The 27593-nt window shown below is 40.3% G+C and overlaps 2 protein-coding genes and 1 pseudogene across 21 annotated transcripts in view; 2 read left to right on the top strand and 1 right to left on the bottom strand.

Annotated features, from left to right (window-relative positions):
• R3HDM2 (R3H domain containing 2) overlaps nucleotides 1–27593 on the top strand; it is a 150999-nt gene that overhangs the window by 30267 nt on the left and 93139 nt on the right. For 17 of the 19 annotated variants that reach the window (XM_032647132.1, XM_032647137.1, XM_032647145.1 and 14 more), the window contains exon 2: nucleotides 11074–11136. The gene's annotated coding sequence lies outside the window, so the exon portion shown is untranslated. Of the gene's footprint in view, nucleotides 1–6251; nucleotides 6353–11068; nucleotides 11137–27593 lie in introns of those variants that run through there. The other 2 variants (XM_032647133.1, XM_032647134.1) reach the window with 2 other exon arrangements.
• On the bottom strand, nucleotides 6236–6844 carry LOC116761164 (putative hydrolase RBBP9). Its single transcript, XM_032646935.1, has one exon. The coding sequence runs from the start codon at nucleotides 6707–6709 to the stop codon at nucleotides 6236–6238; it is 474 nt and encodes a 157-aa protein (XP_032502826.1). The 5' UTR covers nucleotides 6710–6844.
• On the top strand, nucleotides 13613–15078 carry LOC116761165 (annotated as a pseudogene). Its single transcript, XR_004351927.1, has one exon. The product of XR_004351927.1 is annotated as a BOLA class I histocompatibility antigen, alpha chain BL3-6-like (transcript).

A 27593-nucleotide genomic window follows, 5' to 3' on the forward strand; every position in this document is an offset into this window, starting at 1 on the left:
GTAGTTGTGGCGTGCAGGTCTTCTCTTTTCTAGTTGTGGCGCACAGGCTCCAGGGCACATGGGCTCTGTAGTTGTGGCACGTGGGTTCCAGAGCACGTGGGCGCTAATAGTTTGTGGCACACAGGTTCTCTAGTTGAGGCTTGCGAGCTCAGTAGTTGTGGCGCACAGGCTTAGTTGCCCTGTGGCATGTGGGATCCTAGTTCCCCAGCCAGGGATTGAACCCACATCCCCTGCATTGGAAGGTGGACTGTTTACCACTGGACCACCAGGGAAGTCCTAAAAAAACTAATTTGTAAAAAAAATTTATTGAAGTATAGTTGATTTACAATGTTGTGTTAATTTCTGCTGTACAGCGAAGTGACTCAGTTATATACACACACACATATATACTTTTTCATATTCTTTTCTATTATGGTTTATTACAGGATATTGAATAGAGTTCCCTGTACTGTACACTAGGACCCTGTTGTTTATCCATTCTTTATATAATAGTTTGCATCTGTTAATCCCAGGCTCCCAGTCCATCTCTCCTCCACCTTGGCAACAACAAGTTTGTTCTCTATAAGTCTTTTTCTGTTTTGTAGATAAGTTCATTGTGTCATATTTTAGATTACACATACCAGTGATAGCTTATGGTATTTGTACTTCACTTAGTACGATAATCTCTAGGTCCATCTACATTGCTGCAAAGGGCATTTTTTTCATTCTTTTATGGCTGAGTAGTATTCCATTTGTGTGTGTGTGTGTGTGTGTGTGTGTGTGTGTGTGTGTGTGTATGCTACATCTTCTTTATCCATTCATCTGTCAGTGGACATTTAAGTTGTTTCCATGTCTTGACTATTGTAAATGATGCTGCTGTGAATATAGGGGTGCATGTATATTTTTGGATTATAGTTTTTTCCAGGTATATGCCCAGGAATGGAATTGCTAGATCATAATGCAACTCTATTTTTAGTTTTATGAGGAACCTCCATACTGTTTTCTGTAGTGGCTGTACCAATTTACATTCCCACCAATAGGATAGAAGGATTTCCTTTTCTCCACACCCTCTCCAGCATTTTTTTTTTTTTTTTTTTTTTGCGGTACGCAGGCCTCTTACTGTTGTGGCCTCACAGGCTCCGGACGCGCAGGCTCAGCGGCCATGGCTCACGGGCCCAGTCGCTCCGCGGCATGTGGGATCTTCCTGAACCGGGGCACGAACCCGTGTCCCCTGCATCGGCAGGTGGACTCTCAACCACAGCGCCACCAGGGAAGCCCGAAAAAACTAATTTTTAAAACAGAAAAGATTTAGTGAGAAGGAGGGACATTGTTTTATATTTTTACAAGTCTCTGATGTCTAGCTTATTGGAAGATAGCTGTATTCTTGTATCTCCATCTGCATTCAGTCTGTTGCGATATGTCATTTTGGTTGAGGTATATGAAGAAAATCCAGGCTTGGAGATATGTAGTTGAAAAAGACAGAAGTATTTTAGTATCTTCTTTAGGTAATTGTGGGTATTCTTTGATATTATACCCAAACTCAACAAGTGGTAGTTTCTTAAAGGTTAGTTGCAGTGTAGGTTAGTTGTATGGTTTCATTAATATGAAACCATATTAATGAGCTTTTGTACTTGATGACATTAAAATTCGTTTGTCTAGTATGTTGAATGGATCTTTTACCCATGTATGATTTTGAAACATCATAAATTAATCAGTTGGAAAATATTGTTTCATTTGGTTATTCAGATCTTCCAAGTGTTTGATACAGTTAATTATACAGTTTTTAAAAATCACATTCATTAATACCACTACCATTTCATCAGGAAAGTCTTAAAGTATTGAGAAGCCATCAAGCTCATAGGGGATACATGTTTTCAAAATTCTGACTTTAGCTAAAGTTTGAATTTTATCATTTGCAACAAATACTTTCATTTGTTTTCTTTGAAGTCATAGGCTCACTTTGTTCCTTTTCGTGAAAATATTGTACATACTCAAGTCTGAATAACCATAGTTTGCCTCTCAGTTGTTTACTTAAGAAATAATAGGGCTTCCCTGGTGGCGCAGTGGTTGAGAGTCTGCCTGCCGATGCAGGGGACACGGGTTCGTGCCCTGGTCCGGGAAGATCCCACATGCCGCGGAGCGGCTGGGCCCGTGAGCCATGGCCGCTGAGCCTGTGCGTCCAGAGCCTGTGCTCCGCAACGGGAGAAGCCACAACAGTGAGAGGCCCGTGTACCGCAAAAAAAAAAAAAAAAAAAAAAAAAAGAAATAATAGTAACACAACATTGTAAACAACCATACTGTGATAAAAATTAATTTTAAAAAAAGAAATAATAGTATTCCATGAAAAAAGCAGCTAGTTCAGCTTGTAGCTCAGTTGCTTTTCCTTGAGACAATTATTGTATGATTATTATAAAGCGGGAGAAGTGCTTTATACTTACTTCCCATTTTTTTTTTAAATTTTATTTATTTATGGCTGTGTTGGGTCTTCCCCGCTGCGCGCGGGCTTTCTCCAGTTGCGGCGAGCTGGGGCTAACTCTTTGTTGCCACGGCATGTGGGATCTTCCCGGACCAGGGCTCGAACCCGTGTCCCCTGCATTGGCAGGTGGATTCCTAACCACTGCACCACCAGGGAAGTCCTTACTTCCCATTTTGACACTTAGAATATTAAAAAGACGTACTCAAAGTTGGAAATTTAATAAAATTATTAAATTTTACTGGTTTATCAAGGATATTCACAAGTAAAATTTATATTTTCCTTTTTAAACTCCAAATGTGGAGTGGTGGAGAAGATGATATTACTAGTATAGTTTGATGCCCCTGCCTTGATTTATGCTAAGGCACTAGCAGTTATACCTGTATTGCTTTTATCACCGTTGTGAAAAAGGCAAATAACATCTTGTTATTATGAAAATACTTTCACCTCATAGACCTCCTGATACCACATTTTGAGAACTGCTGTTTCAGATAGAGGATGCATTACATAGTTGAGCCTTGAACAACATGGAGGTTTTTCAATAGTAAATACTACAGTGTTACATGATCTGTGGTTGGTCAAATCTGTAGAATCCCAGATACAGGGGGGACTGCGGATACTGAGGGCTGATTATAAGTTATACTCGGATTTTCAACTGTGGGGAGCGTTGGCGTCCTTAACCTCCTCATTGTTCAAGGGTCAACTGTATACCCAAACATACTGAGATGAGGTGCTTTCCAGTTCAACTATAAGTAATTTGTTATGGAACTCAGGATATATATATATATATATATATATATATATATATATATAGAGAGAGAGAGAGAGAGAGAGAGAGAGAGAGAGAGAGAGAGAGAGAGAGAGAGAGAGAGAAAGGTAGTCAGGGACTAGATTATAAACGAACTTAAGTACCCTGATAGGGAGTGCAGAATTTATAGGCACTGGGGAGTCTTTGAAGGATTTTAAGGAGGAGGAGGGGTGTGTATGTATGGTATGGGTGTGGGAGAGTGATGCTGTCACATTTGTATTTTTCAAAGATCACCCTTGTCACAGTGTGTTTTGTGGTAAGTGCAGTGGAAAATGATGAGGTTCTAAACTAAAGGCACTGACTTGGTCATGCAGCCACAGAGGGCCAGGCTGTACAAACCAGTGCAGGGGTTAGAGCATGTCCTTCCTAAAGTAGAGGTAAGCCTCTGTTTGGCAGCATCTGTTTGGCTGGATGGGCAGGAGCACAATTAGCTGCTTCCATCACCATATCAGTTATAAGCTGTCCCCTCAAATACTCTTGTCATAGACAGTTTTCTCTGGAAACACTGAATATGCTCTAGAATCGCTTTTGCAAAAATGACTTCAAAGATAATCACTGGGGACTTCCCTGGTGGTGCAGTGGTTAAGAATCTGCCTGCCAGTGCAGGGGATGCGGGTTTGAGCCCTGGTCCGGGAAGATCCCACATGCTGCGGAGCAGCTAAGCCCGTGAGCCACGACTACTGAGCCCATGCGCCACAACTACTGAAGCCCACACGCCTAGAGGCCGTGCTCCACAACAAGAGAAGCCACTGCAATGAGAAGCCCGCACACCGCAACAAAGAGTAGCCCCTGCTCGCAGCAACTAGAGAAAGCCCGTGCACAGCAACAAAGACCCAACACAGCCAAAAATAAATAAATAAATTAATTAATTTAAAAAAAGATAATCAGTGTTCTAACTTGTATTCCCATACGTTAGTTTTATCTGTTTTTGAATTTCATATTAATAGAATATAGTGATGTGCTTTGTGTCTTTTTTTGCTCAGCATTGTCTTTGAGACAACGTGGGGAAATGAGCTCCACTTCTTTTTTTTTTTTTTTTGAATATTTATTTGGCTGCCCCGGGTCTTACGCGTGGCACACGGGATCTTCGTTGCCCTTGCGGGACCGTCTTTGCGGCATGTGGGATCTTTTAGTTGTGGCATCTGGGATCTAGTTCCCTGACCAGGGATCGAACCCGGTTCCCCTGCATTGGGAGCGTGGAGTCTTAGCCACTGGATCACCAGGAAAGTCCCAGCTCCACTTCTTGATGGGAATTGCTGCAAATAATCTGTGGCCATGTTTAATCTACAACACTGGGCACTATGCTTCCTTGTTCCTTTCTTCTTTCTCTCTCCTTGTTTCTCTCTTTCTCCCTCCTTCCCTCCCCTCTCTCCCTTCCTTCCTTTTATTTATTTATTTTTATTTTTTATTTCTCAATTGTATATATTTGGTTTTTTCTACAGAGGAAGAGGACAATATGGTATTATGAACTGTTATTTGTATAAGTTTGTAAATTTTTTTAAGAAAGGACTTCAGAAAACAAGGCAGAGAATACGTAGAACAATGACTACTTCCAAATAATTCAAATAGAATCAAGCTTTGATTATAGGCTTGGTCAAATCAGTGCTAAACAGCTTCTCTAAGCAAAGTATTCAATTGATTTATCTACTTTGCTTTTCACTAACTTGTCAAATAAACTGTTTTTAATCTTTATTTTAATTATAAAAGTAAGACAGTGCACAAACTCAAATAATCCCCAGGTGTATAATTTAAAAAGGAGACGTCCACCACACCATAACTACCAAAACTCCCATCGCCTAAGATAATTGCTGCTAAAAATTTAGAGAATCTCTCCTGACATTTTTTGAGCACATTTAGAAATCAAAAGCCTTTTCAGGTTCAAATGATGGCTTTGAATTTTCGTTAGGTATGAACAGTGTGGGAATTCACATTATTGCAGCAAATATCAGGTGTGAATTTACTCGAAATTGTTTTGAGATGTTACTTGGGGATCATAATAGCCAAAAAATGTTGGAAAATGAAAAGGGTTTTTTTGAGGGAGTATGATTAGAAGAAAAATCATGGAATGATGCTGAAAGCGATCTAAAGGACCATGGAAATTAAAAGGTAGAACACTTGACAGAACAAAATTTGACGTATGGAAAGATCATTTTTTAAAATATTTAAGACTATAACAAAATCCAAACTGTTCCCATGATTTCATCCTTTGACGTCATGTCTATTTCTCAGGCTTTTCTCAAGCTCTAAAGCACTGGCTAAGTGAATACTTACAGCAGAGGTCACACATGGATGGCTTGGACTTTGTGTCTTGCCACGTTTGCAGATTTTTTATTTACGCTGTAGTTGCCAGCTAACATAACCCATATGTCTGTGGACTGAACGTAATTCATGTACATGTGGATTATATATACATACAATTATGGTCCCTAAATACAAAAGTGTATGAATTTCTTTCCTTGAAAATCAGAAAACTGGTAATGCCTTGCCAAATTCCCACATGGCAACAATCCAGACAGGACCCAGCAGGAGTTCTCCCCGTCGCCCTAATCCTCCCCAGTCTGGTCTTAGACCGATCCCTGCCTGACCCTGCAGACCCCTGCCTCAGCCTCCTTGTGTGTCACTCTCTCAACATGTTTAAGGACATGTTATGCTGCAACTCCTACAGCATAACATGAAACCTGTTTAGTTTTAATCTGGACTAGGGATCAGGAAACCTGGGTTTTGTTTCTGTCTTATTCACTTTGGATAGTTAAGGGTGGTTAAGCTGTCCCATGTCCCTTATCAAATGGGAAAAATACTGTTTTAGGTCAGAGTAATTGGAGATGTAGATTCTGTGGAAAATGAAAATACTGTTTGTAATTTAGTTTGAACATTGAAACTTGTGTGTGTTTTGGACCTTAATTTGATCTGGTTTGCATGCCCGCTATTCATCTGATGATAGATGATTGTCATCTGTTAGTAATCTGATCGTTGCCCTATTCCCATGTTGTTACGCAGAACAGCAGTAACCACCCTGGCTCTCCTGGCACTTCCAGCCTGGACTTGACCACACTAACCAGTTCATCAAACTCCGTGCTCTGGAAATGGCCACGGTCAGTGAATCTGTACAATTTGGCTTCCAACCTGTTGGCCACTTCTTGTTGTTCCTTCCAAGGAAGGAAAGGATTGTCAGTGGAGCCAAAGTGCACAATGTGAGGGCAGTTGGCTTTGATCTTCTCCCACTGCCAGGGGCGGCTGAAGTATCCGCTTGCCCATTCATTGTCATCCCCCAGGTCAGACGTGTACGCAGACACTAACACAATAGCACACACCCGGTGGGTCTCTGCGTACCTCATGGCTGCAGTGGCCCCGGAACTGTGGCCTATGACGATGGTCTCCTCGTCACAGTGCAGCCCCGTCTGCATGAAGGGCAGCCAGATGCTCTCTCGAGCTGTGATTGGGTCAGGCATGTTTTTAGCCAAACACTGGAAACCAGGTATCTGCTCCAGCCCCCTCTTCACCCAGCTGTACCAGCCGTGGGTGGCCACATCCCTGCCCCCCGTTCCCGGGGATGATCACACCGCCTTGCAGGGCGCCGCCATGAGTGCAGCCGACCTCCCTTCCTTCCTTTTAAATTAAGGGGATAGTTTGTGGATTTTTAAAATTGCCTCTCCTTGTCTTTCTTCTTGAAATTCATGTTAGAACACAGCTTACTTGGTTAAAGGGTGTCTTCTGTGATTTCTTGGTATGACCAAGGACCAGATGTTTTCAGGTCTTGACTTTGTTACTGCTTTTCAAATTAAGTTAATAGTACCAAACATCTGTTAATGCTGGAGAGATCAGTGTCATCTCTAGGAGATTTTGGTCTTTTTTTTAAATCCTTTTTTTTTTTTTTGTAATTGCTGAGACTTAACGTTCTGGTCCTTTTCTGGGCTCTCTTCCTGGCCCTTCAATGCCTTGTTAGTCATCCACAGTTACTAAAGTGGGCCTGAAATGACAACTTTTTTTCCAGGGTGCTCAGTGAAGTCAGGAAGGGAAAGCCTCCCTAACAGGAGAAGGTGTCTGGATTGCAGTTGTCTTGAGTAGACAGTATTTTTATATGTGAAGTAAATAAGAATCTTGGGCAAGGTGCAGATCTTAGTGACCTGTCAGCCCATCAGGATGAATCAGCTCAAGTCCTAGATGAGGTGGCATCGTCAGCACAATGAGCCCCTTACCCTGCGTTTATTGGGCCTCTCCTAAGGTAGCTGTCATAGCCCTTATTTTAGAGAAAAGTCAGAGTCATTCTTCAAGGTTCAGCTGACTTTAAACGTTATTTATTTTGGAGGGGGAAGTCACTTTCAGTATAGTTGCACCACTGGAAGTGGCATGTGGCCGTTTTTCGCATTATAGCCATTTTGATGTGCCGAAGTGTTACAGTTGTTAGCATCTTAAAACTTGTCTCCAGGTGACCTGAGGCTATTCTGCGTCTCTAAGTAAGTTTAATTAATTGTCTTGGGTGCCAGACAAGTAGATTTGTTAACTGTAGTTTCTGATTTATCTATTGCTCAAACCAGTGATAATTTGATAGGAATAGGAACTCAGAGGTGGCATTTTATTGCAAAAGATGGATGTTGGTTGCTAAATGCAGTTGATTAGAAGGCTAGGACAAAGTATTTGTTTTTCTGGTGACAGGGTCATTAAGGCTTTGTAGAATGTGCCACTAGTCAGATGACTGAACTAAATCTTCCTACTCCTGTGAGGTAATCTTTAAGGCGTTGGGAGTGCCTCACAGAACTCTTATTAACTATGGTACTCTCACAGGTGTTTGCAGCTTCGTCAGATTAGCCCGGTGGTTCTGGTACGTGAGGCACTCCTCAGTGCAATACTAGTAGCCAGAGTTCTGGTAATTGCTGCTGCCTGAGAACATTGGATCTGAAACCCACAGACCTAGAGAAGTGTTGCCAGATAAGATTGCCATCTTAATTTTCTGAGGGCAAATTTTACCTTCAGAGAAAGGAAGGGAGCTTTCTGAGAATACAAGGCAGATTGTTAGAATGAGGAAGAGAACATAGGGTTTTGAAGCCTGGCCATTTTATTGGCTGTAGAAATAAGTTTTTTGGTTTTTTTTTGTTTGTTTGTTTTTTTGGCTGCGTTGGGTCTTCGTTGCTGCGTGCAGGCTTTCTCTAGTTGCAGAGAGCGGGGGCTACTCTTTGTTGTGGTGTGCGGGCTTCTCATTGCGGTGGCTTCTCTTGTTGCGGACCATGGCCTCTAGGCACGCAGGCTTCAGTAGTTGCAGCACACAGGCTCAGTAGTTGTGGCTCATGGGCTCTAGGGCACAGGCTCAGTAGTTGTGGTACACGGGCTTAGTTGCTCCGCGGCATGTGGGATCTTTCCGGGCCAGGGATTGAACCCTTGTCCCCTATGTTGGTAGGTGGATTCTTAACCACTGCACCCCCAGGGAAGTCCCTAGAAATAAGTTGTTTTTTTTTTTTTTTTTTTTGCCATACGCGGGCCTCTCACTGTTGTGGCCTCTCCCGTTGCGGAGTACAGGCTCTGGACGCGCAGGCTCAGCGGCCATGACTCATGGGCCCAGCCGCTCCGCGGCATGTGGCATCTTCCCAGACTGGGGCACAAACCTGTGTCCCCTGCATCGGCAGGCGGACCCTCAACCACTGTGCCACCAGGGAAGCCCTAGAAATAAGTTTTTAAAAACGTAACACCTTAGAGGTATTACCTGGCTTTGTAAATGAAGCAAACAATTAGAAAACTGTTACAGTGCTTATTATGTGTCAGACACTATTTGGCATTGGAGGCACATATGAACAAGACACATAAGATTTCTGCCCTCAAAGAGCTTACATTCTTGCTTGAGAAGATAGACTATTTTCAAATAAATAAATAAGATAATTATAGAGTATAGTGCTATGAAGAAAATTGATATGATGATGTGATTTGAGAGTAAGGGAGAAGGGGATACTTCGCATTGGTTGGTCAGACCTCTTCATAGTGACATATGAACTCTTAATTGAAGGGAGGCAGAACCAGCATTTCCTGATGAAAGACAACTGTTTTGGGCAGGAGGAAAAACAAACACAAAGGACTTGTGGGAAGTATGTGGTTTGGGATGTTCAAGAGTAGGCAGGGGCCAGATTTTATAAGGCTCTATAGACCTTGCTTGGGATGATGGAAGCCACTGGTGGAAGGAAACTGGTTGAGCAAGGAAGCTAAGTGATCGGAATTACATGTTAAAAAGATCACTCATAACATTGTAAATCGACTATACTTCAATTAAAAAATCGGGCTTCCCTGGTGGCGCAGTGGTTGGGAGTCCGCCTGCCGATGCAGGGGACGCGGGTTCGTGTCCCGGTCCGGGAGGATCCCACGTGCCGCAGAGCGGCTGGGCCCGTGAGCCGTGACCGCTGGGCCTGCGTGTCCAGAGCCTGTGCTCCGCAGCGGGAGAGGCCGCAACAGTCAGAGGCCCACATACTGGGGGCGGGGGGGGGGGAAGAAATCACTCTTGATTCTCTGGGGAGAACAGATAGCAGAGTGCCTAGAGCAGAAGTAGAATGATTAGTTAAGAGGCTATTGCATTTCATTAAAAAACTGCAATTATATGGAGGTAAAAGAGGATGGACGGCAGAAGGGAATTCAACTTCTTTCAGAAAGCATTTCACTTTTAATTTGATAAGATTGCAGATAGGGCAAGAAAACCATTACAGCAATAAGTACTAGTGTGTGCTTTGAATTACATTGTTCTTGATTCTCTGACTCAGAGCTGGAGAGTGACTTTTTGGTGTGGCAAGGCTCTCAGCCTGAACCTACTTTGCTCGCTTAAAAATCCCACACATCTGGGCATGACTTGAGGGCCTGTAGGGAAAGGCAGCCCAGCCAGTAATTTCTTTGCATGAGGGAGAACAAGGCATTTCCTGGGGAAAAAATTCACCATGCAGCCATGTTTCAGGACCAAGATTGGCAGTGAAAAGGGGAAGGGCAATATCCTTTGGTCATGCCTCCCAGTCCTAACCAAACTACCATACGTCTCTAATGCCAAAACCCTGAGAGGAAGGGGCCACAAAAAAACTAGAAGAGCTTCTTCATAGAAATCTGTTTAAGATATTGGGAAGGTGGACTTCTGATGTGATATCCACAGGATAGAGTTATAAGACAAAATTATAAGTTAGGGATACTCCTCACTGTGTAGAACGTAGTGAAGCTTAGGTTTTTTAGGGCTTCCAAGAACACAGGCTGGCTTGCGCATATTAAGGGTTCTGGTGGTAGCACTCTGGGTTGCTGAAGTGGATTAAGCAGCAGCCAGCCCTCAGAGTCCCGTAAGAGCAATAATAATAAATATTGCAGTTGGAGTGAGGAGATATTAAATTATGTGTTTGTGATACAGAATTTTCTTCTGTGAGTAGAAATAAGTCTCTGGCCTCTCGACTTTTGCTTTGCACCTACGAAGAGATATTCTAGATCTGCTAGCTCAGTTTCTAGATTTGTCTTGTGTGGAAGGATAATGGGTAAAAAACAGCTGAAGAATTTCAAGGAGTAAGACTGGATGATTTGTTTGTATTAGAAAGTGGACCAGGAACTGCTTATAAGTAGAGGGGATCAACAGAGGGGAAAAGAGCCAAATGAATAGTGTTTTATTGTGAACTGAGAGTAGGGATGGATATAGAGGGTTCAGCACAAGATGTAGGGTTATAAGAAATATTGTGAGCAAAAGGAATTGGGAAAGAAGATATTAAGAAGCTGATTTGAAATAGATCTCTTTTTATTTTCTTTGAGAGTCTCAATATATTAAGATTGAAATTGCTTTTAACTTACCTGTTTTTTTTTTTTTTTTGGAGGTTAGACTTGTTACTTATATGTGACGTCATTCCAGCACTGGACTCATGGAGGCTGAACATTTATTCAGGTAATAATAGGTAACATTTATGGAATACTTCTTATGTGCCAGGCAACAAACTAAGTGCTTTACCCTTGATCTCATTTAATCCTCACACAATCTCATAAGGTTGGGAGTGTTACTGCACCCATTTAATAGATGAAGAGATTGAGACTCACAGTATATCAAGATTGAATTCATCTGAATTAGAAAATGGAAAAAGGTTACTCTAATAGTCAAAGTGAGAGATGATGGTAGCTTGGGTTAGGTGATGTCATTTCTTACCTGGCATAAATATCATGAATGTAAAATGGTTTTGATTGGCTGTACTTCACCCTCATTTCCATAACTTTTCCTCATTGCTGAATACATCATGCTTTTAGTTTGTCTTTTTTTTTTTTTTTTTGGCTGTGTTGGGTCTTCATTGTTGTGCATGGGCTTTCTCTATTTGCGGTGAGCAGGGGCTACTCTTCGTTGTGGTGTGGCGGGCTTCTCATTGTGATGCCTTCTCATTGCGGAGCACGGGCTCTAGGCATGTGGGCTTCAGTAGTTGCAGCACATGGGCTCAGTAGTTGTGGCAGGCGGGCCCTAGAATGTGCAGGCTTCAGTAGTTGTGGCACATGGGCTCAGTAGTTATGGCGCGCGGGCTCTAGAGCACAGGCTCAGTTGTTGTGGTGCATGGGCTTAGCTGCTCCACAGCATGTGGGATCCTCCCGGACCAGGGATCGAACCCTTGTCCCCTGCATTGGCAGGAGGATTCTTAACCACTGCACCACCAGGCAAGTCCTTTTAGTTTGTCTTTAAAACAGTGGAAATATCTTTTGGTAAAGAAAAATTCAGCTTAGGGTTTTTTTTTTTAATTTTATTTATTTTTGGCTGTGTTAGGTCTTTGTTGCTGTGCGCGGGCTTTCTCTAGTTGCGGCGAGCGGGGGCTACTCTTCATTGCGGTGTGCGGGCTTCACATTGCAGTGGCTTCTTTTGTTGCAGAGCACGGGCTCTAGGTGCATGGGCTTCAGTAGTTGTGCCATGTGGACTCAGTAGTTGTGGCTCGCGGGCTCTAGAGTGCAGGCTCAGTAGTTGTGGTGCATGGGCTTAGTTGCTCTGCAGCATGTGGGATCTTCCCAGACCAGGGCTCGAACCCATGTCCCGTGCATTGGCAGGCAGATTCTTAACCACTGCGCCATGAGGGAAGCCCCAGCTTAGGGTTTTTAACCTTAAAGTTTTTTGAACTTTTTAGAAAGTGGATAAAAAGTTTTGCAATAGTTTATATTTTTTGAGTAAATATCTACAAAAGGTAGATATCTATAATTGGGGAATTCTTAAGAGGTGATTAATATAGATAATAGAGGGTTTTTTGTTGATTTCATCACGCTTGAGATACTATTCACAAGTATTTTCACGTTTAAGGAACCTTATTAGGGTTTCTTATAGGAGCTTTTTTGGTGTATCTAAATGCTTGTTTACAGATTACATTAATTGTAGTACTTGCCGGAACTGGCAGGGTGTCTAGCACTACCGACTGAAAATCAGTCAGAAATGAAGATTGAGCATCTCTGAAATTATACTGTAGGTTAATGGAAGTTTCTTTTTTCATTTTATTTATTTATTTATTTGGCTGCATTGGGTCTTAGTTGCAGTGTGCAGGCTCTTCGTTGCAGCGTGCGGGCTTCTCTCTAGCTGTGGTGTGCAGGCTGCACAGCGCGTGGGCTCAGTAGTTGTGGTGCGTAGCCTTAGTTGCCCTGTGGCATATGGGATCTTAGTTCCCTGACCAGGGATCGAACCCATGTCCCCTGCATTGGAAGGCGAATTCTTAACTACTGGACCCCAGGGATGTCCCCCTTGGAAGTATTTTTGTTTAATTTTTAAAAATTTATTTATTATTTCTGACTGCGTTGGGTCTTCATTGCTGCATGTGGGCTTTTCTTTAGTTGCAGCGAGCAGGGGCTACTCTTCCTTGCGGTGTGTGGGCTTCTCATTGCGGTGGCTTCTTTTGTTGCGGAGCACAGGCTCTAGGCACGCAGGCTTCAGTAACTGTGGCAAGTGGGCTCAGTAGTTGTGTCCCGTGGGCTCTAGAGCACAGGCTCAATAGTTGTGGTGCACAGGCTTAGTCATTCTGCGGCATGTGGGATCTTTCCGGACCAGGGATCGAACCCGTGTCCCTTGCATTGGCAGGCAGATTCTTAACCACTGCACCACCAGGGAAGTCATGGGAGTATTTTTAAGTTTACAAAAATTCAAATTTATATGCTACTTTGAGTGGTTCTCCATGTTTAATGTTGCCAAGAGTTGCCTGTACACTCAGCAAGGTAAAGTAAAACCGCTTTATTACTACCTTATCAATTATTGAGTTGCCAGCATGCGTACATTGCCCTGTCATATTTTTCAAAAAAGAGCTTAATTGAGGCTTTTAATAATTGACATACAGTAAACTGTACATATTAAAACGTACAATTTGTTAAGTTTTGACGTGTGTTCACTGTAAAACTGTCGCCCCAATCAAGACATAATGAAGGTCTCACAAGCCCCTCGCCCCCTCCCCCCTCCCGGCCCCAACACCTGGGACCCGGACTCGCTCCGGGAGGAGAGTCGGGCCGAGTCTCACCCCTCCCTGCCCCCAGGCTCCCACTCCCTGAGGAATTTCTACACCGGGGTGTCTCAGCCTGGCCGCGGGGAGCCCCCCTTCATCTCTGTCGTCTACGTGGACGACACGCATTTCGTGCGGTTCGACAGCGACGCCCCGAATCCGAGGATGGAGCCGTGGGCGCCATGGGTGGAGCAGGAGGGGCCGGAGTATTGGGATCGGAACCCACGGATCTACAAGCACCACGCACAGACTTTCCGAGTGAACCTGAACACCCTGTGCAGCTACTACAACCAGAGTGAGGCCGAACCTCTTCAGCCCACCGTCCTCATGGCATCATTGTTGGCCTGGTTCTCTTGGTGGTCACTGGAGCTGTGGTGGCTGGAGCTGTGATCTGGTGGAAGAAGCACTCAGGCAGCGACAGTGCCCAGGGCTGTGATGTTCTCTTTCACCAGTCCTAAAGGGCTGTTTCCTGGATTATTCTTTCCATCTTTTCCAAAGAACCAAAAACTGGAAAGGAATAAGGATTAACCCCTGGAAGTCCCAGTGCTACGTGGTCTGATCAGACCACACACCTCAGCAGACTGCAGAGTTTTGGCACTGCGTCTAGACAGCACAGAGACCAGGGAGTCCTAAACTTTAATTTGCATAAGAATCATCGGGACATCTTGGTAAGATTCAGAAGGTCTGTAGTAGAGCAAGGGATTCTGTATTAAAACAAGGTTGGTGCTGATTCTGCGGACTTTCAGATCTCATTTAGTAGCAAGAACGTAGACCAGGATTCCCACATGGCTGTGCACCAGCCTCACCTGTAGGGCTTGCTGAATAAGCAAGTCTTGGGCTCCGTGCCCAGCATTCTGAGATGGTGGGTCTGGGAAGAAGCCTGAGTATTTTGCAGCAATCCTTAGAAGCAGTCTTGGGATTTAGCCAGATAGGGAACGACTGAGGTCAGTGATCAGAGAGCGCTCAGGATGGGGAGGAGCCTTAAATCCACACTTAAACCTTGTTTTTTCCTGGGAAGAAAAGGGCAAGACGTATGCTGGAGACACATGTTGGTTTTTCTACCCTGGGGTATGTAGCCAGGTGGAAGACTGACGAAGTGTTATCAGCTCAAGATGAAAAGCTATGAATCCTTGCTCTCTGAAACTATTCCCTGGATGGATTTCTCACTCATTCCTTGGTATAAACAATGGAATACAAAAAAAAAAAAAAAAAGACATAATGAACATATTTATCACCTCCACAAGTTTTCTTATCCCCATTTGTTATCCTTCTCCCAACCTCTGTGGTCTCCTGGCAACCACTGATCAATTTTCTGTCACTATAGAATAGTTTGCATTGTCTAGAATTTTATATAAAGGGAATCATAAAGTGTATACTCTCATGTTTACTTATTTTTGATTTGGCTTTTTTTATCAAGCTAATTATTTTGAGATTCATCTGTGTTGTTGCATGTATCAATAGTTCATTCCTTTTTATTGCTGAGTAGTGATCTTTTGTATAGCTATAACACAATTTGTTCATTCATTCACTTACTGATGGACATTTGGGTTTATTCCGGTTTTCGGCAGTTACAGATAAAGTTATGCTATGAATATTTGTGTACAAATCTTTGTATGGACATATACTTTATTTTTCCCTCCAAGTTAATTTCTTTCTTTATTTTTTTCTTTTTTTTTTGACGTGAATTCACGTAGCATACAATTAACAATTTTAAAGTGTACAGTTCATTAGTATTTAGTATACTTACAGTGTTCTGCAATCACTAGCACTTTCTAGATCCAAAACTTTTTCATTATTCCATAAACCACCCCATGTCCATTAACTAATCATTCCCCATTCTCTCTTTCCCCCATCCCTTGGTAACTTCTAATCTGCTTTCTGTCTCTATGGATTTTCCTAGTCTGGATATATAATATAAAAGGAATCAGACAATATGTGAACTTTTGTGACTGGCTTCTTTCATTTAGCATAATGTTTTCATGGTTCATCCAGGTTTTAGCATGTATTAGTACTTTGTTCTTTTTTTTGGGTGCGCCAAGTGGCTTGCAGAATCTCAGTTCCCCCTCCAGGAATTGAACCTGGGCCATGACAGTGAAAACCTAGAATCCTAACCACTAGGCCACCAGGCAGCTCCCAGTACTTTGTTCTTTTTTATGGCTGAATAATATTCTGTTGTGTGGTGGATATATCATTTTGTTTATCGATTCGTCAGTTAGTGGACTTTTAGGTTGTTTCCACTTTGGGGTACTGTGAATAATGCTGCTACGAACAATTATGTACAAGTTTTTGTGTGGAAATATGTTTTCATTTCTCTTGGCTATAAACCTAGAAGTCTAATTGCTGGATCATATGGTAACTATGTTTAACTTTCTGAGGAACTGTCAAACTGCTTTCAAAGTGGTTGCATGATTTTACATTCCCACTGACAGTGTTTGAGAGCACCAATTTGTCTATCATCATTGAACGTCTTATTGTCTGTCTTTTTGAGTCCAGCCATCCTAGTGGATGTGAAATAGTATCTCATTATGGTTTTGATTTGCATTTTCCTGGTGACTAGTGATGTTGAGCATCTTTTCACGTACAAATTGGCCATTTGTATATCTTTTTTGGAAAAATGTATATTTAAATCCTTTGCCTTTTAAAAAGTTGGATAACTTGTCTTTTTATTATTGAGTTGTAAGAATTCTGGGTACAAGTTCCTTATCAGATGTATGCTTTGCAAATATTTCTTCCATAGGTTGTTTTTTCACTTTCTTGATGGTATTGTTTACAGACAAAAGTTTTAAATTTGATTATGTCCACTTGATCTATTTTTTTATTTAAGAGTTTTATGGTTTTAGCTCTTACATAGGTCTGTGATCCATTTTGAGTTAATTTTTGTGTATGGTGTGAGGTATGGTTCCAACTTTTTCTTTTATGTATAGATATCCACCTGTCTCATTACTGCATGTTGAAAAGACTGTCTTTGGCCTATTTGATTGTCTTGGCACCCTTGTCAAAAATCAGTTGACCATAAATGTAAGGATTTATTTCTGGACTTTCAATGCTATTCCACTACAATACTGTTTTGATTACTATAGTTTTGTGTAGTTTAGTTGAACTCGGGAAATGTGAATCCTCCAGTTTTGTTGTTCTTTTTTAAGATTATGTTGTTTATTCTAGGTCCCTTGCATTTCCATGTGAATTTTAGGATCAGTTTGTCATTTTATGCAAAAAAAAAAGCCAGCCGGGATTTTGATAGGAATTACTTTGAATCTGTAGATCAGTTTTGGGAGTGTTACCATCTTAGCAATAAGTCTTCCAATTGATGCACATAGGATGGATTTACTCTTATTTAGATATTATTTCATTTCTATCAATAATAGTTTGTGATTTTCAATATACAAGTTACATTTTTTAACCCTACACCATTACACTTCTTTTGTTAAATTTATAACTAAGTATTATTTTTGTTACTATTGTAAATTTTTCCCCCCTTAACTTCACTTTTGAGTTATTCATTGCTTGTGTATAGAAATACAATCAATTTTTGTATATTGACCTTGTATCTTGCAACCTTGTTGAACTTGTTTATTAGTTTTTAGTGGATTCCTTAGGATTGTCTAGATACAAGATCTTGTCATCTGCAGATACAGATCTTTTTTACTTTTCCAGTCTGGATGCCTTTTCTTTCTTCTTAGTGCTTCATTGCCTTAGCTAGAAGAATCTCCAGTGCAAAAGTTTATGTCTTTGTCTTGTTACTGAGCTTAGGATAAATGCATTCAGTCTTTAAGTAGGATGTTATTTATGGGCTTTTGCAGATTCCTTTTATGAAATTGAGTTATTTCCTTAGTGGTCCTGGGGATTACAACTGACATCTTAATTTATAACAATGTAGTTTAATTTAATACCAACTCAGTTACAGTCGTGTGCAAAACTTTGTGCCTGTATAGCTCTGTTCCCTCTTCTCTCTTTTGTTCTATTACGTACAAATTACATCTTTTTACATTGTGTGCCCATCAACACAGGTTTATAATCATAGCTTTATTTAGTTGTCTTTTAAATCAGATAAACAAAAAGAGTTACAAACAAAACATTTATTTATACTATCTTTTACATTTACCTATGTAGTTACTTTTACCAGTACTTTTAATTTTTTTGTTTGGATTTGAGATACTGCCTTAGAGTCCTTTTATTTCAGCCTGAGTGACTCTCTTTAGTATTTCTTATAGACTAGATCTGCTAGTGATGAGTTCTTTCATTTTTATCTAGGAATGTCTTAATTTCTCCTTTGTTTTTGAAGGATAGTTTTGCTGGAGATAGAATTCTTGGTTGATAGTCTTTTTCTTTCAGCACTTTGAATAAATCTTCCCATTGCCTTCTGACCTCCATGGTTTTTGATGAGCTTCCTGGATTTGCAGATTTAGTGTTTGAGAAAAATTTGGCCATTATTTCATTAAATATCCTTTCTTTCCCTTTCTCTCCTGTCAATTCCAATATGAATTGTTAGGCTTTGTTCTGAGGCTTTGTTTATTTTTCTTTATTCTTTTTTCTTTCTGTTCCTCAGACAGATCTAGCCTAATTGACCTAGCTTCAAGTTTGTTGATTATTCCTTCTTCCTGCTCAGGTCTTGTGTTGAACTCTCTACTGATGTTTTTCATTTCCATTATTGTAGTTTCCAACTCCAGAATTTCCATTTGTGGCTCCTTTTTGTAATTTCTGTCTTTCTATTAATATTCTATTTTTGGTGAGATATTTTTCTCATATTTTTTCTTTAGTACTTTAGTCATAGTTATCTTAACTTTTTTTCCTCCCTCCCTCTTTCCTTTTTTGATCTTATTTAAAATGGCTGATCTTATTTTAAAAGTCTGTCTAAATCCAATGTTTGGGCTCCCTAAGTGTGTTTCTGTTGACTGCCATTTTTCCCTGGGCTGTACATTCTGCTTCAATGAAATGTTATATTGCTTCTTGTATAGTATAAGATTTTACAATACTATACTTCTGTTTCTTCCCTCCTGGTCATACATTTAATTGTATATATAAATTGTACAATATATTTTAAATTATTCTTGCTTTGAATAGTTGAGTATTTTAAAAGATATTTAAATAACGAAGAAAGAGTTTTTTCTATTTACCCACATTGTTACCACTTATGCTCTTAAATCCTTTATGTAGATCCAGATTTTCATCTGTTATCATATTCATTCATCTTGAAGGACTAGTACAGGTGTGCTGGTGATGAATTCTTTCAGCTTTTGTATGTCTGAAAAGTTTTATTTATTTTAAATAAAAAAGTTTTATTTTATTTACTTTATTTTGCCTTCTTTTTTTTTTTTTTTCTTACGGTACGTGGGCCTCTCACTGCTGTGGCCTCTCCCGTTGCGGAGCACAGGCTCCGGACGCGCAGGCCCAGTGGCCATGGCTCACGGGCCCAGCCGCTCTGCGGCATATGGGATCTTCCCAGACCGGGGCACAAACCCGTGTCCCCTGCATCGGCAGGTGGACTCTCAACCACTGCGCCACCAGGGAAGCCCTTGCCTTCATTTTTGAAAGATATTTTCTGTGAGTATAGAATTTTTGGTTGACAGTTTTTTTTTCTTTCAGTCCTTTAAGATACCACTCCATTGTCTTCTGACTTGAATAGTTTCCAGCGAAAATTCTGTTGTTATCTTCATCTTTGTTCCTCTATAGATAATAAGTCCTTTTTCTCTGGCTTCTTTTTTTAAATTATTAATTTATTTTGTTTATTTTTGGCTGCATTGCGTCTTTGTTGCTGCACACGGATTTTCTCTAGTTGCGGCAAGCGGGGGCTACTCTTCGTTGCAGTGCGCCGGCTTCTCATTGCGGTGGCTTCTCTTGTTGCAGAGCACAAGCTCTAGGTGCTCGGGCTTCAGTAGTTGTGGCATGTGGGCTCAGTAGTTGTGGCTCGTGGGCTCTAGAGCACAGGCTTAGTAGTGGTGGCGCACGGGCTTAGTTGCTCCATGGCATGTGGGATCTTCCCGGACCAGGGCTCGAGCCCAGGTTCCCTGCATTGGCAGGCAGACTCTTAACCACTGCACCACCAGGGAAGCCCCTTCTCTGGCTACTTTTAAGATTTACTCTGTATTACTCGTTTTAGGTAGTTTGGTAATAAGGTGTTTTGTTCTTTGAGCTTCTTGGATCTGTGTATTTAGAGTTTTATTCCAATTTGGAAACTTTTAAGTTATTGTTTCTGTAATTTTTTTTCCTCTCTCTTCTTTGGAGATACCACTGACACATGTATTAGGTACTTTGAAATTATTCCATAGTTCACTGGTAATTTGTTCATTTTATTTAGTTTTTTCCCCTGATGTATTCTGTTTAATCTGCTGTTAGTCTTACATAGTATAGTTTTATCTCTAACATATCAGAGATTTTTTTACTTCTTCTAACATGCCTACTTTTTCCTTCAGATTTTTGCATATATGGAATACAGTTATAATAACTTTCTAAACATCTTTCTTTACTATTTCTATAATCTGATTGTTTCTCAGTCATTTATCTTAACTTTTCATTAGGAAATAAGTATAATTTATAAGACGCTGCACATGTTCCATGTGTTTTTCACCCATTTTCTCCCAGTGGTAATGCTTGTATAATTATAGGACAATATCAAAACTAGGAAATTGATATTGGTACAGTCTTCAGAGTTTATTCATATCTGACCAGTTTTACATCTACTCCTGTGTGTGTGTGTGTGTGTGTGTGTGTGTTTCTATGGAATTTCATCATGTGTGAATTTGTATATCTACAGCCACCATCAAAGTACAGAACAGTTCTATTCAAATAAGAATTTTTCCTGTTGCCCTTTTTTTTTCTTTTGGCTGCACCACACAGCATCTGGGATCTTAGTTCCCTGACCAAGGATCAAACCCGTGCCCCCTGCATTGGGAGCGTGGAGTCTTAGCCACTGGACCACCAGCAAAGTCCTTGTTGCCCTTTTATAACCACTCCTATCCTACCTCCCTCCACCCCACTCATAAGCTTGTAACCCTGGCAACCACTAATCTGTTCTCTATAATACTGTCATTTCAAAATGTTATTTAAATGGAATCATACAGTATATAACCCTTTAAGGTTGACTTTTTTTTGCCCCCACTGAGCATAATTCCCTTGAGGTCCATATAAGTTGTATATGTGTGTGTATGTATCAATAGTTTGTACCCTTTTATTGCTGAGTAGTGTTCCATGGTATGGCTATCCCAAGTCTGTTTAAGCATTCACCTGTTGAAGGACTTCTGTATTGGTTCCAGTTTTGGGCTATTATGAATAAAGCTACTGGGAACATTCACATACAGGTTTTTGTGTAAACATAAGTTTTTGTTTCTCTGGAATAAAGGTCCAAGAGTACAGTTGCTGGGTGGCATGGTAATTGAATATTTCATTTTATAAGAAACTGCCAGACTTTCTTCTAGAGTGGCTTTGCCATGTTACATTCCTACCAGGTATGTATGAGTGATTTAGTTTCTTTGCATCCTTGCCAACATTTGGTATCGACAGTTTTTTTGTTTTGTTTTGTTTTTTCTGGCCATGCTGTGCAGCTTGTGGGATTTTAGTTCCCTGACCAGTGAATGAACCCAGGCCCTTGCCAGTGAGAGCACGGAATCCTAACCACTGGACCACCAGGGAATTCCAAACAGTATTTTTTATTTTAGCCATTATGATAGGTGTGTAGTGATAGCTCATTGTGGTTTTAATTTGTATTTCTGTAATGGCTAATGATTTTGAATATGTCTGTTCATGTCTTTTGCCCATTTTCTTTTTTTTTATTTTATTAATTAATTAATTTTTGGCTATGTTGGGTCTTTGTTGCTGCATGGGCTTTCTCTAGTTGCGGCACGGGCTTTCTCTAGTTGCGGCAAGCAGGAGCTACTCTTCGCTGTGGTGCGAGGGCTCCTTCTCATTGTGGTGACTTCTCTTGTTGCGGAGCACCAGCTCTAGGCGCGCACGCAGGCTCAGTAGTTGTGGCACACGGGCTTAGTTGCTCCGCGGCATGTGGGATCTTCCTGGACCAGGGCTCGAACCCATGTCCCCTACATTGACAGGTGGATTCTTAACCACTGTGCCACCAGAGAAGCTGCCCTGCCTTTTTTTTTAAATTTATTTATTTGATTTATTTTATTTTTGGCTGTGTTGGGTCTTTGTTGCTGCGCGCGGGCTTTCTCTATTGCGTTGAGCAGGGGCTACTCTTTGTTGCGGTGTGTGGGCTTCTCACTGCTGTGGCTTCTCTTGTTGTGGAGCACGGGCTCTAGGTGCGCGGGCTTCAGTAGTTGTGGTGCATGGGCTTCAGTAGCTGTGGCTTGAAGGCTCTAGAGCGCAGGCTCAGTAGTTGTGGCGCATGGGCTTAGTTGCTCCGTGGCATGTGGGATCTTCCCGGACCAGGGCTCGAACCCATGTCCCCTGAATTGGCAGGAGGATTCTTAACCCACTGTGCCACCAGGGAAGCCCTGCTCTGCCTATTTTCTATTTGGATTGTTTGTTTCTTTACTGTTGAGTTTTGAGAATTCTTTATATATTCTGTATACAAGTCTTTTGTTGGATATGTGGTTTGCAGATATTTCTCCATTCTGTGGCTTACTGTCTTCTGTGAGCTCTAGACTCCTTTGCTCTCTCAGACTTTCACTCCTGTGTTCTCCCCTTAGGGAGCATGTTGGAGCATGTCTAGGTTCCCCTTAGACTCCCTCTTTTGACATTTTTTGGAAACTCTCCCTAGGCATTAAACTTTGGTAATCATAGAGCTTACCTTATTTGTTTCCCATCTCTGAGGAATCATTGTCCTTCATTGCATGTTGTCCAGTGTCTTAAACACCAGTGTTTCACACATTTGTCTGGTTTTTTATTGTTTCTTCCAGGAAGATAAATATCATTCCTGTTATTCCAAGTTAGTCAGAAGTGAGATCCCCACCCCAACCCCCAGAGTTTTCAATAACATTAGAAACATCCACTGTTATTAACTACTGTCCCAAAATTCCTTCCTTTCTTAAGTTGTTTTAAAAAAAGGGTGGGGTGGGGGATGAGGTGGGAATGGAGGCTAAATATAACTCAGACAAAAAGATACTTCTGATGTCCTTCAGTGTCTCTTGAAGCCCAGCTACTTTCGGAGGTTTGCCAATCAATCAGATAGATACAGGCTTAGAGCTAGAAATAGGTCAGCTACCATAGCACACAATGATGGTGGGAAAAGATTTTTGTGACAGCTTGTGTGTGATGATATATCCTTTCCTATTCAGGATTCTCTTTGAATTTAAGGCTAGATTCTGGGTGTTTTCAAATGCCTTTTCTCTATTCTTATCTTTATAGTCCTTTCCTTAAAAGAATAACCATATTTTAAAAATTACATTTTCCTTTATTTAAAGGGTAGAGTTAACCAGTTAAAGCAGCCTTTTCCAGCCTAGGTACATCTAGCTAGGTTAATTCTCCTTTGACCTTTATTATTAGTTTTGGAGCTTATCTCAGAGTTAATGGTGATTTAATATGTATACAAGTGTTTCTTAAAGATTTCTCTCTGCATTTCAAAGCTGTGCTTATCTATGTAAAAATTCAGAGAGATAAGTATTGCCACAGGATCACGTGGCTAGTAGCTGTCAAACACTTGAAGAAAATATTTCTTTGGAGTTATTTTGTAGAATTAGGACACATTTCAGTAATTAGGTAACTGAGCTCTGGGAATCTACTAGAGCCACCTTTAGAATAGAGCTGCCTCTGCTTATGCTAGTCTCATCAGGAAAGTTTTATTTCTATTCCCAGTCTATTGTTTCTGCTGATGAACAAGGGCATAGCTTGGTATATTATTAGTCAGCTGTTTTTCAGCAGTGTGTATCATGATGCCTCGCACAGAATGGTTACTCACAGAGTATTTGTTGCATGAATGAATGAATGCCTCTTCCTTGAGTCACTGCTTCAGTCAGTTCCCTTCATATATTTCATCCAGGATCTTTCTTTTCTTTCCATCTCTATCCTTTTGGTTATTTTTTTGTTTGCATTTCCTCCAGAGGGTGAACAAAGAAGGCAAAGAAGATGAACTTGAAATCATTTCATTCTTTATGAGTAACTCGGATAAGAAAAAAGTATTGTATGAGAAGAAATTGAAACTCCTGGCTAAAATGAGAGTTTTGAGTTAATACTGGATTTCATTTATCTTTTCTGTCTTTCCTTGGCATTACTAATGATGGATTGGTGTTCTGCTTTTCTTCAAAGCCCTGAACAGCTTTCTCTTCAATTATATAGCTAGTGATATGCTCCTTTAGTTTTCATTTTTATTTCTAATTTTTCTTACTTTCCCTCTGTATGGAGTTCTCTTCCTCTTCTTTATTCCTTAAATATTGGTGTGTCCTGAGGCCTATGCTTACCTGTCTAGTCTTTTCTGCAGTTAATCTGACACTGTTCTCACCATGCACTCTCCTTTTAAAATCCAAGGTTTCAACTGCTGTCACAGTTTGGTGGTCTAGATATCCAGTTCCATCAGTGTAACTGCCTGTTGGGCACTTTGATTATGTCAGCTTGTAGGCACATCACATTTACCATGTTTTAAACAGAACTTTATTATCTTTTCTTTTTCCAAACTGGTTTCTCCTTTAGTATTCGTATCTCAGTGGTGGAAATGTCTACCTCAATTGTTCTCAAACTTTTTGGTATCATAATCTCTTTGTACTCTTAAAAATTACTGAGGCCTCCAAAAGAGCTTTTGTTTTATGTAGCTTATAACTATCAATATTAATGTATTAGAAATTAAAACTGAGAAATTTAAAAAACATTAATTCATTTAAAAATGATAATAAATCCATTATATGTTAACATAAAAGTGAATTTAAAAAAACTTATTTCCCATAACAACAGCAACAAAATTTATGAGAAATGTGTCATTGTTTTTAATTTTTGCAAATAATTTAGTGTTGGGGTTAATAGAATACAGATGAATTCTCGTATCTGCCTTTCATTCAGTTAGTTGTGATATTACATGTCATGTAGCTTCTGGAAAATGCTCTTGTGTATCTTTGAGGGCATGAGAGTGAAAAGGGTAAATAAGGTCTTAACATTATTATAAAAATGGTTTTGACCTTGCATATCCCATGAAAAAGTCTTGGAAATTCCCAGGGGTCCTAGGCCACACTTTGGTAACTCCTTTTCTCTCTGGTTGCCTGGGTGTTCTCTTAGACTTCTCTTCTCCCAACCATCACACATATCTCCTGTGTCACCAAGTCTTAATGATTCTACCTCCTTAATGCCTCTTGGGTCAGAGTCCCCTCATTCTACAGCCAGGATGCTTATCTCATATTTTCCCTACTTGGTATCTCTGCCTCTATTTTATCTTCTTTCTAACCCATCCACATTGTAGCAAAAGTAATCTTTCTAAAATAGAAATATGATCATATAACTACTTTCTGAAAGTCCTTTACAAGTTTCCCATTGCTTTAGTTAGTACACAAGATGTTTTATGATCCTGTTTCCACTAACCTCTAGTTTCTTCTTCAAACACTTTTCTGTGAGTACCTTATACTATAGCGTTCTTTACGCAATACTTGCAGTTCTGAGAAAGCATCATGGTGACCCATACATCTGTGTTAGTGATACGGTTGGGTTCACACTATGTTCCTGACACTGTTCTAAGTACTTTACATATATTATCTCATTTAATCTTTACACGGTCTTCCAAAAGAAGTACTTTTACCATTTTCTTTTGTAGATGAGGAAACTGGGATTTAAAGAGATGAAGTAACTTTCCTCAAATCATCCACTTGTTATATATGGAATCTAAGTCTGTTTCTCCACTTCTCTATTTGGCTAAATACTGTTTGTCCTTGAGGATTATTAGGCTTAAGCATCCCCTCCTTCTGGAAGCATTTCCTCCAGTGTGATTTAGATGACTGTTCCTTCTTCCATTTAACCTTGTGAGCAGCTCTAGCTAGCATTTAACATATTAGAATTTACTTATTTGTCTCCTGCACCATTGATTTTCCTGGTAGGTACAGGAAGGGAACTTCATTCCTCTGGCACAGGAAAATTAGTCTGCATCCCAGAATATTTATTTCTAAAAGGAAAATGCATGTTGAGGGCCTTAAAACCTAATGTCACTCTGGACCTACTTATTCTGTTCATTCTATGTAAGCAAAGTTTCAGAGAAACTATAAAACAGATAATAATATTTCTATATTAATTCTTCCAAATTTAAAAAATAGTATCCCCGATCTTGTATTGGTTTAGAGGAGACTAAATAACAACAACAAAATAATAGCTAACATTTATTTAAAATATTTTCCATGTATCTAAGCATTTTACCTGTATATTAACTCAATTTAATATTTACAACCCCATGAGATAGTTATTATTAACCTTTGTTTTACAGATAAGGGAAACTGAGGCACCAAGAGGTTAAGTAACTTATCCAAGATCACACAGCTTGTAAGTGGCAGGTGGGGAAATCAAATCTCTAAAAACTATACTGTGCAGAATACTGAATCTTTTTTACCCAGGATCCCATATTTATAGTCTTTGTTAAGATAAAGGTAAGTGAGGATTAGAGGTAAAATTATATGGCACAACTCTAGTGTTGTGATCTTATAGAAAAAGATGATTTACTATAGATTTTTTAAAATGTGTTTTCTTTTAAAACACCATCTTTTTAGTACGAATGAAAGGATCTTTCAATGTTATCATTATTATGAAATTAATATCATAGTTCTGAGCTTCCTGCCCAATTAATTCCTGCTTTCCCAGTGAATAATAGCAACAAAAAGTTTCACGTTTTAGTTGAGACTTAGGAAGCTGATAATCATTTTTATTCTCCTAGCAAGTTACATTGGTTAATTCCAGAATCCTGTTTTCTTTATTTGTTAGATACATCTGCCCTCCCCCCATCCCTTAAGCATTGCTGTGGATGTTTAATTTTGAGAATGCTAATTAGCTTTAGTAATTACACACCTTGAGGCATGTCTAGACATTTATAGGTTTGTATTTTTGGTCTAGAATAGGTTGTGTTGGAACTTTTTGGCTTTTGTGTCTTTCTTTTTTTTTTTTTTTTTTTTTTTTTTGGGGTACGCGGGCCTCTCACTGTTGTGGCCTCTCCCATTGCGGAGCGCAGGCTCAGCGGCCATGGCTCACGGGCCCAGCCGCTCCGCGGCACGTGGGATCTTCCCGGACCGGGCATGAACCCGCGTCCCCTGCATCGGCAGGCGGACTCTCAACCACTGCGCCACCAGGGAAGCCCAAAGAAAGCTTTAAATTTAGTTTAGGGAGGAGTTATGTTAATCTAAGTTCAGTCATGGAATTTAGGGCTATTGCGAGTTTATTTAGCCAGTATCCAGGAATATCATACTTGTCTTTTGCTAATAGTATTTTGAAGTCACCAAAAGTAGTTTTTCTTTAAGATGATGCTTTATGTTGTAGATGGAATCAGACCAATGTGGAGGATATAATTTTATTAAAATAAGCACCCAGCCTAGTTTGGGGATTTGTGTGAATCAGAAAGCACAGCCACAACAGGTCCCCCTTGTCGACACACTTTTAATTCTCAGTTATGCAGGATATGCTGCTGAGGTGTCTTTTTACCAGCCATCATTCTGTCTATCTGAAAGTGTTATGTATAATGTTGTCAAAGTTGTTTCAGTCTGTTTCAGAATAGAAGATTACATACTTCTGCTACAATGTTCTAACCCTTAGTTTGAAAATGAGCATTCATCAGAGAGATAAATGGATGGATTTAAGAAAATTTAAAAACCATAATAATGTTTTTGAGAACGTGATGGGGTGTAGGATATGGTTTGTAGACTTGCTTTGAAGTTCTTAAGAGTTGATAGGATCGACCTATGCCAGATTCAGTGGGGTTGCGGATAAAAGCATGAGAGACATGAAGAAAGGTGCCTTTTCCCTGACCTGCTCTTTTGGATATCTTTCTATTATATCCCATCAT

This window comes from Phocoena sinus, chromosome 10 (genome assembly GCF_008692025.1).
Source record: "Phocoena sinus isolate mPhoSin1 chromosome 10, mPhoSin1.pri, whole genome shotgun sequence".
Taxonomy (NCBI): Eukaryota; Metazoa; Chordata; class Mammalia; order Artiodactyla; family Phocoenidae; genus Phocoena; species Phocoena sinus.